At 44.2% G+C, this 11982-nt stretch overlaps 1 protein-coding gene across 6 annotated transcripts in view; it reads right to left on the reverse strand.

Annotated features, from left to right (window-relative positions):
• Positions 1–11982, reverse strand: part of LOC103379913 (unconventional myosin-IXa-like) — a 16977-nt gene that overhangs the window by 4008 nt on the left and 987 nt on the right. For 2 of the 6 annotated variants that reach the window (XM_017033014.2, XM_008311626.3), the window contains exons 2-27: positions 11318–11513; positions 11042–11161; positions 10789–10864; positions 10464–10607; positions 10321–10360; positions 10094–10216; positions 9697–9777; positions 9501–9611; positions 9274–9396; positions 9042–9191; positions 7942–8243; positions 6612–7730; positions 6386–6470; positions 5467–5670; positions 4431–4525; positions 3883–3986; positions 3584–3804; positions 3093–3209; positions 2807–2995; positions 2411–2458; positions 2218–2329; positions 1718–1779; positions 1030–1222; positions 759–887; positions 521–626; positions 185–316 (exon numbers count right to left, since the gene is read on the reverse strand). In XM_017033014.2, coding sequence (XP_016888503.2) covers positions 185–316; positions 521–626; positions 759–887; positions 1030–1222; positions 1718–1779; positions 2218–2329; positions 2411–2458; positions 2807–2995; positions 3093–3209; positions 3584–3804; positions 3883–3986; positions 4431–4525; positions 5467–5670; positions 6386–6470; positions 6612–7730; positions 7942–8243; positions 9042–9191; positions 9274–9396; positions 9501–9611; positions 9697–9777; positions 10094–10216; positions 10321–10360; positions 10464–10607; positions 10789–10864; positions 11042–11161; positions 11318–11513 — 4382 coding nt within the window. The remainder of the gene's footprint in view (positions 1–184; positions 317–520; positions 627–758; positions 888–1029; positions 1223–1717; positions 1780–2217; positions 2330–2410; positions 2459–2806; positions 2996–3092; positions 3210–3583; positions 3805–3882; positions 3987–4430; positions 4526–5466; positions 5671–6385; positions 6471–6611; positions 7731–7941; positions 8244–9041; positions 9192–9273; positions 9397–9500; positions 9612–9696; positions 9778–10093; positions 10217–10320; positions 10361–10463; positions 10608–10788; positions 10865–11041; positions 11162–11317; positions 11514–11982) is intronic. The other 4 variants (XM_025056491.1, XM_025056492.1, XM_025056494.1 and 1 more) reach the window with 4 other exon arrangements.

Consider the following 11982-nt stretch of genomic DNA (forward strand, 5'->3'; position numbering starts at 1 on the left):
ATGGTTGATATGGTTCATACCATGACTAACTGTGGTTTACTGTATGTGGCATGTCCACGAATCATATTCTCACTGACAGACTCAAATATGTCAATTAGGAATTCATCTGATTGTCATTAATGTTCCTGTTGACTCCATGTCAGAGAGAGTACAGTGAGACCAAAGCTGAGGGTTGTGGACATACGCGGTAGTTTTGCTGATGTCTTGGACACTCTGCAGAGGGTCAATGGAGTCAGGGCAACGCAGGACGCAGGGGGCAAACACGATGGCAAGAGCGTTGGCTGACATCCTGTTGGTCTCCTCCTGCAGTGTAATCCTGTACAACAACATTACAAAGAACTGGTTAGCACCAGTTTGATATGAGATCGAGGAGGATGTGAAAGCCCTGCAGGCAAAAATAAAGAAGTGAGACCTAACAGAGTTAAGTTAATAAAGAAGATTCTCCGTCAGATCCTGTTCCCAAACCTAATTTTCAGAGTCAGACTGACTGTCTTCTCTGTGGACCTGACCCACATCTCACCTGACCAGATGGAAAATGAGGCGCTCCAGTGTGCTCAAGTGTGTCCTGCTCAGCTGGTCGATGACCGAGTACACCCCTCGGATCACCTCCCGCTTGTCTGGCTGACCTGAATAGAGACAGAAACACACAAAAAAAATCATCGTCGCGACCAACGAAAACCCTGTATTAATCCCTCAGCCGTTCCTTCCTTTGGGAAATGAAGGAATTACTGCGGTGACGTGACCAATTCTTTGATTACCCATGGCTCTCAGGAATTCCTCGTACAGTTCAAAGGTCATCAGAGGGCTGGGCAGGTCCCGCAGCCACTGTTTGAGAACACTGGCAATGACGTGGATGTTGTAGTCGTCCAGATTCACACTGTTCACATCTGAGAGCACAGAGACAGAGTGGGTTTGGTTACAGTGAACTGGAAGGCAGTGGTATATTTAATTTCTGTATTAAAACAAAAAGTGGCCCAAAAAAATATGCAAACTGAAAAAAAAAACAAACAAACAAAAACAGTATCTCACCTGTGTCCAGACCCTGACGCAGTTCTTTAATCTTATTGGTGGAGCCCGACTTCCTGTAGATCCCCTCTGTGTAGAGGCCGTGCATCTCAATGTAGTTGATGAGTTTTTCCACCAGCTGAGGCACCGCCCGCTCCTCGCTGGTCAGCCGGGACAGCTCTACGCCAAACTGCCGAGACGACAGCTCTGGATCAAACTGGTGTTAGAACACGGAGAAACAAGGGGCGACATTAAGGCACGGCTGTAGATTCTGCAAATGTGTGGATTTTGTACCAGCACAACAACAGTTAATACATTTGACCATTAGAGCAAATTGAACTCCAGTCACTTGGTTCAACTGTTTTTGTAAAACATACCAAGCCAAAAATAAAATTGAACGCAAATTGAAATTGAACTTTTGTAAAACATACCAAGCCAAAAATACAATCTCCATAACTCCATACAGAATATAGAATTTTAAAGAACAATAAATCATATGGAACTGTTTTATTCATAAATAAAACTTCTTACATTCATTACTTATTATAAAAAAATTGAATTGTTGCTCACAAGGATGTGCCTTTATTTCCAAATCCATGGTATTTAGTTGGATTTGTACGTTTTGTTTCCCCTTCCCCATTTCACAACAGTTGAATACAAACACAGAAACAAAAGAAAAAACAGAAATTATAAGAAAGAAAAAAAACCCTACCTTTTTACTGCACTTGGATGTCATCCTGGAGCAGCATTTTCTGTGGCAGGCGTAACGGCACACTGCAGACACCAGAACGACACAATCACACTGAGACTGTAACACCAGAGCTGGCAGAGACGGTCGGTCAGTCAGTCAGTCAGTGAGTCAGTCAGTCAGTAAACAACTGCTCTGTAGTGACGTCCGTGCTCTGAGTGCAGTTATAACTTTGTAACAAGATAAAAACAAAGATTTATGAAAGGAGCTGCAGCTCTAATCGGATTTCTCCGGCACTCAGAGAGGCGGCGTGGCTGTGTGAGTTTTCGGGGCAAGTGTGGATGCGTTTGTGTGTGTGTGTGTTGTAGAAGAGGGTGTGATGTACTGTAAGAGTGGAAAATAAACTCCACACAGGGGCGTGAGAGAGAGGAGAACATTAGCAACGGCTGCTGGAAAATATGTCTCTGTTACACGTGTTATAGAGTAGATTCTAAAAGTCTGATTTGGGGATTTGAGATCCTCACGTTTGCAGACGCAGGCTCGGTCCATCATCCAGATCAGAGAGGAGCAGTACTCGCAGTAGGTGGGGATGCTGTACTGGGTGGACTTGAAGATGTGACCATTGTGTTCCTCCACCTGCAGCGGGTTATTGCAGTTTATTTGTACATAAAAACATGTTTTTTGTGTCTAAATGAACCAAATTACATTTGAACTTACAACGTCTGTGTCTTTCTTCCTCGACTTCTTGCGTTCTCGTTTTAGAGCCTGAAAAATAAATAAGTTAAAAATTGAATAATTAATATGCAGCACAAAGACCTGGAAAAGCAAAGAATGAGGTGGAGTAATAAAAATAATCATATTTATCATTCAATTTAACATTCACAACAAAAATGTATATTATATATATTAAAATAATATAAAAAGATCATGTTTTATATATATAACAAATATATATATTTAATTTACACTGAATTAAGATTCATATAAAAGAAGAGCTCAGTAAATGTTTATTTCCTGGTCTTAGACCATAACTTTTGCCCTTTCGACAGTTTTAATTATATTTACCATTAATAAATCATTGGTGATTGATATAAAGTATTCCAAACATCTCACCCTTCCGACGGTCCCCTCCATGGGCTTAAACTCTGTCATGAACTCATCCAGGAACACCTTGAACGTGTTGACCCACACTTTGACGGGCGACTCGCTCCAGTCTCTCTGCTCCAGACGCATGGTCTTCTCCAGGATGTGCTCGAACAGGGCATAGAGATCCTTGTAACGGATGCTCTTCCCATCATCCATCTGGTGTCAAGGCACAGATTTACACGGTTCAGAATCACAGCATCAGTGAAATTAGCTGCGTTAAACACAAAAACACTGAGGTCAATCGAAGACTCACAGCCAGAGCAGTGGAGTAGGAGTTGAAGATGTTGATCCTGAACTCCTTCAGTGCCTTTTTGAAGACCACGTCAACCATGGTGTCCTTCTTGCTGTCTTCAGAGTCAAGGTCAGCAATCTGGACAAAACACATGGTCTTTAAGTAAAAAGCTCAGTTTGACGAGAGGTGAAACAGGAGGGAAAAAATACAAGCCATACCAACTTAGCTGGTATGCCTTATTCAAAAACCTGTTAATTGGGCATACAGGGAAAATCGCCTCCTGGTGGCTTAAAGCATAAACTGCAACAACTCCAAAAATGATGGATGTTGTTTCTAAGACAGTGAGGGCAAAGTTGACTTTTCTACATCAACACCATGATTTATTTCCCAAAAATTAAAAAAAAAAAACAAAGAAAAAAATTCTTTATTGATGCTCCTCCATTTTATTGTTAGCTTGAACAGCACAGCTTTGCTCACAGCTCACTTCTGTGTGTGTGGGTGTGAGATTTCACCTTCTTCAAGAGAAAGTCGTTCATGCTGCGGAAGTCATGGGCTGACGTGAGGATGTGCAGTGCGTCGTTCTGCCACTGGGCGGGTTCCAGAGCAATGCTGCTGATCTTCACACTGCGACGTCGCCTCATTTTAGGAGATGGCTCCTTGTTCTCTTTACTGTCCCTGACGCTCTGAGAGGACGCCTCCTCCAGGTCAGGACTGTGAGGAGGAGACAGGTCTTCTGGGACACAAAAAAGAGTTCGAGTTGGAGACCTTTAACAATCATGGTCTGTGTTTTAGCTGACTTATTTAAAATTACCACATGTTTCCGTTGATTCGCTTCTGCTCGTCTGCTTTTCTTTGGACAGTTTTTTCTCTCCTTGCTTGGGTTTACCCCAAAATCGCATCTTCCCTCTCCTCCTGCTGGAAGACAAACACAACAGTTAAAAATGATCACATTCTACACCCTATCACAGAGCAGTGTCACTGCAAACACTTCCATTAAACACTACCTCCATATGTCATTGGTTTCAAGCTAATATTGAAGTTTTTAAAATGTTTTCTGTCAGGAAATTGTTCAAAAAAAAAACAAAAACAGCATGGTGTCATCGACATAGAGTGTGAGTGTTTGAATGGTTTGTCACATCAGAACATCTGCCTCCTGACCCTAACAGGTCCGGTGTAAATTATTTTTGCAAAAAAAAAATGCAAAAGTTAGAATCCTTACGTAGTTAGATTCAAGTTTCAAGTTTCCAAATAGTGAACTTTTTTTAACCCTTACCTCGACACCTGCTTTTGGAGTAAATGAGTAAATGACAGTAATAAGACTTTGAGTGATTTCTTTGTAGATAATGTTTGAGAATCTACCTTCCGTCTTGACTGGGCGTTTTCCTGAGGACGTCCACCTTGCCCAGGTCTCCTGATGACATGGTCTTATGAATCTTCTTCTGGTCTTTATGAGACTGGACAGCAAAAAATAGACATATTAGAATGATAAGAATAAAAAACAACAACAACACATGTTTGGACTTTAATGAGCTGAGTTCAGACTAACTCAGCTCATGGTCACCTGACTCACACTGGCAGATGCAACTTTATATCACAGGTAAGTTTATAATACAGGTGGATGGTCGAAATACATGCAAAATGAATCATGTTGTGTTTAAAGGAAAATATTTGGTTATATAGAGTTTATAACATTAATACACTAGTACTACTGATATACTAGTAGACAGAGTCAGGAACAGAAACACAAGTCATGCTTTAGGATCTTGAAGACCCTCCCCCCCATTCAACCCCCCCAAACAAAACCCCCCAAAAAACGGCGTTGTTAGTTGACGTTACTCATTTCGAGGTGTGACTGACTCCAGCATGCAACAGCAGCAAACTGGGTGGGATATTGGGAGGGGTCAACACTGTGGCCCCCGATGGAATATGTATGGGGGGTGCCTGCGGGGTATGTTCTAAAAAAAAAACTAGTCAAAATGTGGTCCCCCCGATGGAATATGTATGTTCTAAAAAAAAACTAGTCAAAAAGAGGGTGAAGAATTCTACTGTTACTGTGCTTTTTGAATCAGTTAAACTTCATGTCATGATATTCAAATATGTTCAATGAATGTCAATTGATTGGAATCATGGAAAAATCAACCCTAAAACCTTGGACTGGGGCCTGACTTCAGCCACATGCCACTACTACAGCTGGACATCAGAGAAGAGAAGGAAGACTGTTCTGTCAGTCTGTTGTAGTGAAGCGAGGAAACGTCAGTCTGCCCGTCAGCAGCAGAGGGAGTTAGAAGGGTTAAAAAAAAGGGCTGCCTCAGCATCTCCACCTGAGACGAGTGGTGGAGCGACAGGAAGTTTGTCAGAGGGTCATGGGACCTCTGGAGATGACAGGGTATTTTACCATCTCGGAGTCACTGTGACAGTCGGCTTCGGGGTGGGTGTGTAAGGGAGACAGGGAGTGGGGCAGCGTGCACGAGTGGGAGGGGACGTAGTATTCGTCGTCGTCGTCGTCGGACTGTGTCGCTCCCTCAGAGTTACAGCGGGTGAGGAAGTCGGAGCGAGTCCGGGACATTCGTGCTTTCTTTTTAGGGCCCGGACGCCCCACCTGCTCCCAGGATACCACAGGAACATCGGGTCAGGAGCTTCAGGTTGTGTTCAATGTGTTTTATGTTTTTTTTTAAAGATACTGCGTTTGACAAAACTCCTCTCTGGTCTGTGGGCTACCTGTTATTCACAGTTGGATAAGGATGTCCGATAATATCGGTCGATATTAGATTAATTATGTAATATCTGTAAAAATCGTTATTGTTTTTATCCTCCGATAATGAAAACCAGATAACGCAATGCCTGGGTGTCGCCCAGATGATGTGACCTAAAAATAGTTTTGCAGTAAAAAGTCAAACTATTATTAGTATTGTGCACAGTATTGTCACTGTGAAACAGTACACAACTGTATTACAATGAAATGTGTACTCCCCCTTTAACCCAAATGACTGCAGATATCGGTTGATATCGGTATCGGAAGTTGATACCGGACATCCCAACAGTTGGATTTTATATAAATTGTAAAATGTCAATTTGAATGAAATCATAGTGAATCCCAACATATAGAATCTGTTTCCCTGCATTAGTGATGACACACAGACAGACTCTACATCACTGATCACATTATTTCATTCTTTTCTTTACAGTTTCTCTCTACTCCTTGAGTGGATGGTTAATAATCGGCCTGGAATAAACATGTTACATTCCTGGAACATCATGTCATGTCCATGTAAATACACTGCACGGTGTGTGTTTGTTGTTTGTTTGTTTCCCACCTCTGAGTTCGAGAATCCAGATGTTTTAGAGTAGTCTCTAAACATGGAGAACGATCGTTCATGATTCACCAAATCCTTGTCCGATCTGTGAAACAGCAGAAGAGAGCAGTGCTCAGATCAGTCGGACACAGACACTGAGTCGAACCTTTCAAATACTGATTTTTCGTAACGACTTTAAAGTTATTAAAGTCACATTCTAAATCATTTAAAAGTCAAAGGTGCTCACTTGGAAAACGGTAGTTTGCGTCGTGGTGGCGAGAAAACCATGCTGGGCGGTTTCTCCACCATGTTGACAATCACAGACTGGGCGGAGCTTTTCTTCTGAGCTTTGGGGGGTTTGGTGTCCAGGACTGGACTGGGAACACCCTGCGCTGGTTTGGACACAGTCTTTCCCTGCCGACCTGAGGGCTTGGCCTTCATGGTGATCTTGATGTCCACTTCTGAGGAACAAACATCTGGACTGGGACCATCAGCGGCTGAGCTTTCATCTAGACCTTCTCCCCCGGCCTGTGTAACAGGTCCTGCAGCAGATGTGTTTTCTGACGCCACCTCCAGGCCTGCAGCCACTGTGCTGCTGGGCTCTGGAGCTGAGGTTCCACCTTGAAGAGCTCCTCCTTCTTGTGTTTGCTCTGCCAGCAGCTTCACCTCATCCACAGGGCTCTCCTTCTGCATACTGATCAGAACCACGACAGGTCTCCTGGACGTGGACTGTCTTCGATCTTTGTGGGATTTTCTGGGGCTTTCTAATTTTGGCTCATGGATTGGACTTTGGTCAGAAGCGATGTAAAAAGTTGCCCTGGGAGCTTCCATCATTGGCTTTTCATTGTGGTTGGCATCTCGCAGACCCCCGTGAAGGTGACCGTCTCCATCTTCAGACTGTATCTGTTGAGGAGCAGTCGAACCTACGGAGCCTCCAGTCTCCATAGTTTCTTCACTGAAAAGTTCAGAATTGCCACGACTGGCTGGAGATCCTGGAGGAGAACGGCTGTGGTGTTCCTCCATCTGAGAACCGCTGCTCTCCAAGACTGAATCCTCGTGCACGGAACCTCCCATGCTGTTGCTGCGGACCTTCAGCAGCTCTAAGCTGAACTGAGCCTGCTCCAGCTCCCTCATCCGTCTGCTCTTTCGCTTCGATCGGTTCTTGTGGCTGTTCTCGTCGACGCTCCTGCTCCGCTCCGACTCCTCTTCTTTTTCTGTCTCTCCTGCGTCCAACATGACGGCACTGGAATGTTCTGAAAAGTCCTGGGCACAAGGTTCCTGTGTCACCTCTGTGACCTCCTCCATGGTTTGGTGGTCTATCACCACATCCCTCAGACTTTCATGCTGCTCCTTTAGGTCTCTGAACCTGAGAGAGAGAGACAGAGAGAGAGAGTGAGAGAGAGGAAAAGAAAGTACAATTAAAACATAGTACTACTAAATAATACTTGTACTTTTTTTACAACTATGGCCCACATTTTCTCAGGTTTTTATAATGGTACTACATCAGGACCTAAGGTCACCGAGGATCATGTGATCAAACGGCGACTCGTGTTTAGTCCCTGTACTCTAACCCTAACCTCAGCCGAGCCAGGTGTCCTCTGCCCACGGCCTGCAGCTGCCTCACGGTCCTGACTGTCCGACAGTAGAGACTCCTCTCTCTGAATCGTCTCCAGGCCGTTTGGAGCGTCACCGCTGCCGTCCACCTGCGCTGACGGCAGCTCCTCCAACTCCTCTGGATGACGACGGCAGATTCTCGCCACTGCAGGAACTTCCTGCGCTGCACGTAGCTCTTCCAGGCCGCCTGCAGACAAACAGCGGCCTCCTCCTCTATAGCGGAGTCAATGGCGGACTGCTTGAGCAGACAGCAGCGCCACCAACACTGCAGAAGAACACAGCACGAGGAGAAAACAGTTTAAGTTACAGCCAAAAAGCTGATTTTACACAAATCTGCCAGTTTTCCCTGAATGATTAATGAGCACAGAGAGTTTAGTTCATCCATGCAAATGAATTTATTTCCATTTCCTCGTTTCTTCAAGAGGTTAATGTGAAATTTGAAGCCACTGTATGAGTATGAAATTAATTAATTGAGCTGCAATGCTGCCATCTAGTGACTTTCACTTTAATGTACAGCTGTTTATCCCCAAAACTAATTCTAGACCACACATCATTATCTTACAGATATTACATAATAATGCAAACATCGGCCGATAATATCTGTTGACCAATATTATCAGACAGCCCCACTGTAAAGACATTAATGAACCACTGCTTCACACAGCCTCAGCGGTTTCAAGAATTGATTGATTGATTAAAGAATCCAATCCACAAAAACACCTTTGGAAAATGATGGAAATGGAGAATTCCACCTTGGATTTGCTACAACACAAACTGCAGCCACAGCAGAATGAGAGACAGCGGGTCAATGTGGAAAGAAGTCTGTGAGGTGTGTTCCTGGGATCAGGTTAAACTGATGCTGTGAGGAGTTCCAGTGGTTGTTGTGGATTTAAGATGAAGTGGCCAGGATATTTTACAGCCAGTTAAGAACAAAAACTGCTGGAGGGTTTAAATGTAGTTTCACTGAAGATCACAGGCAGAATTACAACCATCAGGAACAACAGGAGCCATAATAACACCTCCTCAAAGCGAGCCTCTCCGTCCTCCAATCAAAACATCCCACCTGAATGGTAGAAGCAGATCGTCTCATGTTGACAAAGTGCTTTCTCTCCAGCATGGCCCTGAAGCGACGCTGCAGTGTGACGATCCGTCGCAGGACCTCCTGATGGAGGAGCGTCTGAAGCCGCTGACGCTCCGCCTCCCGCAGAAACACCTTCAACAAACAAGAGCATTTTTCAACACCCAGACCTAGACTTCAACACTGGTCTAATCCAGGAGAACACACACACACACACCATGGTGCTGCCCACTTGATATCCAGCAGGTGGCAGGTGCACTTTTCTGAAGAAGTCCCTGATAGCAGACTTGGTTGGGCTCATGCCTCGAGGCAGCAGCACATGGAAGTGATGCACAAAGTCCTGAAACATTACAGATCAGATCAGGAAAAGTCTCTCAGGTCCCGACAGGTCAGAGTGTCCACAAACAGTTGGACAAAAGACAGGAAGAGAAGAAGAGGAAATACCTGGAACGTGTATTTGATGCTGTATCCCGACTGTCGGATGCGGACGGTCTCCAGCATTCCTGTGTATCTGAGCTGTCTGAGCACCAGACTGTCGTTGAAGCGCAGCGGCAGCTGAGTGAGACAGTAGAAGGAGGAATCAATAGAACAAAAGTAGAAGCAGACATCAGTGGCTGTCTCTGTTGGAGTCGGGCATTACCTTCTCAGCATTGGATCGAATGCATTTCACAAAATATGGCTCCGACTGATCCAGAGTCTCCATCAGTTTATTGAGGGACGCCTGCAAATGTAGACAACTCACATCATGTCTCTATGGGAAGACTTTTAAAAAAAGCTTTGACAGCAACTAGAGATAAGATATAGTAAGATTTAAAGGTTAAAACCAGTTCATTTAATCCAAATTCTAGAACTCTCTAGGACCATCATATAAAACCTTGTGTTTGACATGTTACATATTTATACATTCATTTTATCTTTTAGTTTATCATGTTAATATATTTTTAACTATAATTTTAATTCAAAATAACATTCTCTCCCGTCGAGATCAATTTTGTAATTCTCAGCACCGCCCAGCAGAGGGCAGCAGCAGCACTGACCTGGAACTGCGCACTGATGCTGGGAGGTTTCTTCTTCTTGTGCAGGTGAAGCAGAGACTTGGTGATGCGGTCGTGGAGAGTCACGCTGCTCAGGTGACGCAAAGACTTCACGTCCAACAGATGCTGCGCACATACAAAAAAAAGTTTAAAAAAAAATAATCTAAAGAATTTCTGTTGAGTTTTCAGTTCAGTTTCATCCTCTGTTGTTATTTTCTTCCAGGTCTCACCTTGGGGAGTGTCGACTTGCTTTTGCTGTTTTTGTTTCTCCTGAGGGTGGACATGGGGTTTCATTAGCAGACATTAAATAAAAGTCTTTTTTTTAAATTTCAGTAATAGTGCGAGGTGTTGCTGTCCTGTGTGTCTGACTCACATCAGGATTCCCTGAGCTCTTTCCAGGAGTTTGCTGTTGGTAGTGTTGAGGAAGATGCCATCCTCTTCCAGGGCGGGACTTCCTGTGGAGGACAGACGACTGGACCTGGAGCTGCGACCATTACAGCCAAGGCCGTAGCCATCCCTGTAAGAGGAGCGAGAGGAGGAACAGAGAGAGAGAGAGAGAGCGATGAAGGGTCACATGATTAGTATTGCATTGATGTGTTTATTAACTCCAACATTTTAAATTATTTTTTATTTTCACAGACAGAACATGTTCACCAGGTATAACAGAAATCAAAGATGTGATGTCCCTTCTGACTCACCAGGTGGCCTTCTCATTCATGGTGTTGGTGCCTTGAAGGTCGGACAGAGGAGTTCTGGGGTTTTTCCTTGTGATACCTGGAGACACGGAACAGCAGAACGGAGAGTTTACTGTCAAACCTGAATGCTTTTCATTCACTGGATTTATTGTTTTGTCTCAGTTCTGTAGTTTTTAGTGTTGTGAAAAAAATTCCCATTATTAAATGAGTTGAAAAAATTGGGAAAAAAAAGATTCTTCAGTCAAACTTTACTCACTGTATTTCTCATCTTTGCATCTCTGGAGGATCTCCAGGCTCCTCTGGTGAACAGGGTGGTGCAGGAAACTGAAGCTGTTGACAGATTTGACCACGGTGCAGGGGACAGGTGCGTCGTTCCCTAGGACGGATGAAAACGAAGAGAGCGAAGAAACGAAGAAAACAGAGTTGTTGTTGACAGTGGATCTAGATCGAAGTTCACTGTAGCTCTGATAATTCCACTTCCCAGCTCCAGTGTCTACAGAATACTCCCCTCAACCCCCCGGCCTTTACTCACCTGTCTTCTTGTGGGTGTGTCTGCAGCCCGCCTCCCTAAAAGCCACCATGGCCCTGAAGTAAGCTCGCAGCACGGCCCAGCGGAAAGTGGCCACAGGGTCGATTCCCATCAGGCCGCAGATGAAGGCGTTCTTGCTGCTCTTCAGCAAGGCCACAATGTCAGGACGCATGTGGTCGGTGTTCTTCTCCCTGAAGTCCTGAATGAAGACACATGAAGTGTGTGTGTGTCATTAAAACGATGGGCATGAAGTGTGTGTGTCATTAAACGATGGATATTTTCCTTCACTGGTTGATTCTGTCTGTATTACAGTTCAGATTAAAGAATCACAATCCCAGAGAAGAGCAGAGCAGTTGGTTTTTAAACCAGGATGTCAGCATCACTTTATGTTACAGAATTAGACCAACAAATATTGTTACTTATTTATTAAAATCTTATATTTTATATGAGTATGGAGCATCAGGAGTACAACAAAAGGCTGAGCTGCAATGTACGAGGAGCGGATTAGAGGATTTTTTTCCCCCTCCATATGATGGAAGTCAGCTGAGTGTTCACTACAGGGTCCACGTCAGGACTATTTCACAACGCCCGCGTGGTTCTCAGCCCGCGGCTCCCAGCAGATATGGGATACAGTGACTTTCACACAGCAACAGTAAACGACTGCGAGC

The sequence above is a fragment of the Cynoglossus semilaevis genome, chromosome 6 (genome assembly GCF_000523025.1).
Source record: "Cynoglossus semilaevis isolate Cse_v1.0 chromosome 6, Cse_v1.0, whole genome shotgun sequence".
Taxonomy (NCBI): domain Eukaryota; kingdom Metazoa; phylum Chordata; class Actinopteri; order Pleuronectiformes; family Cynoglossidae; genus Cynoglossus; species Cynoglossus semilaevis.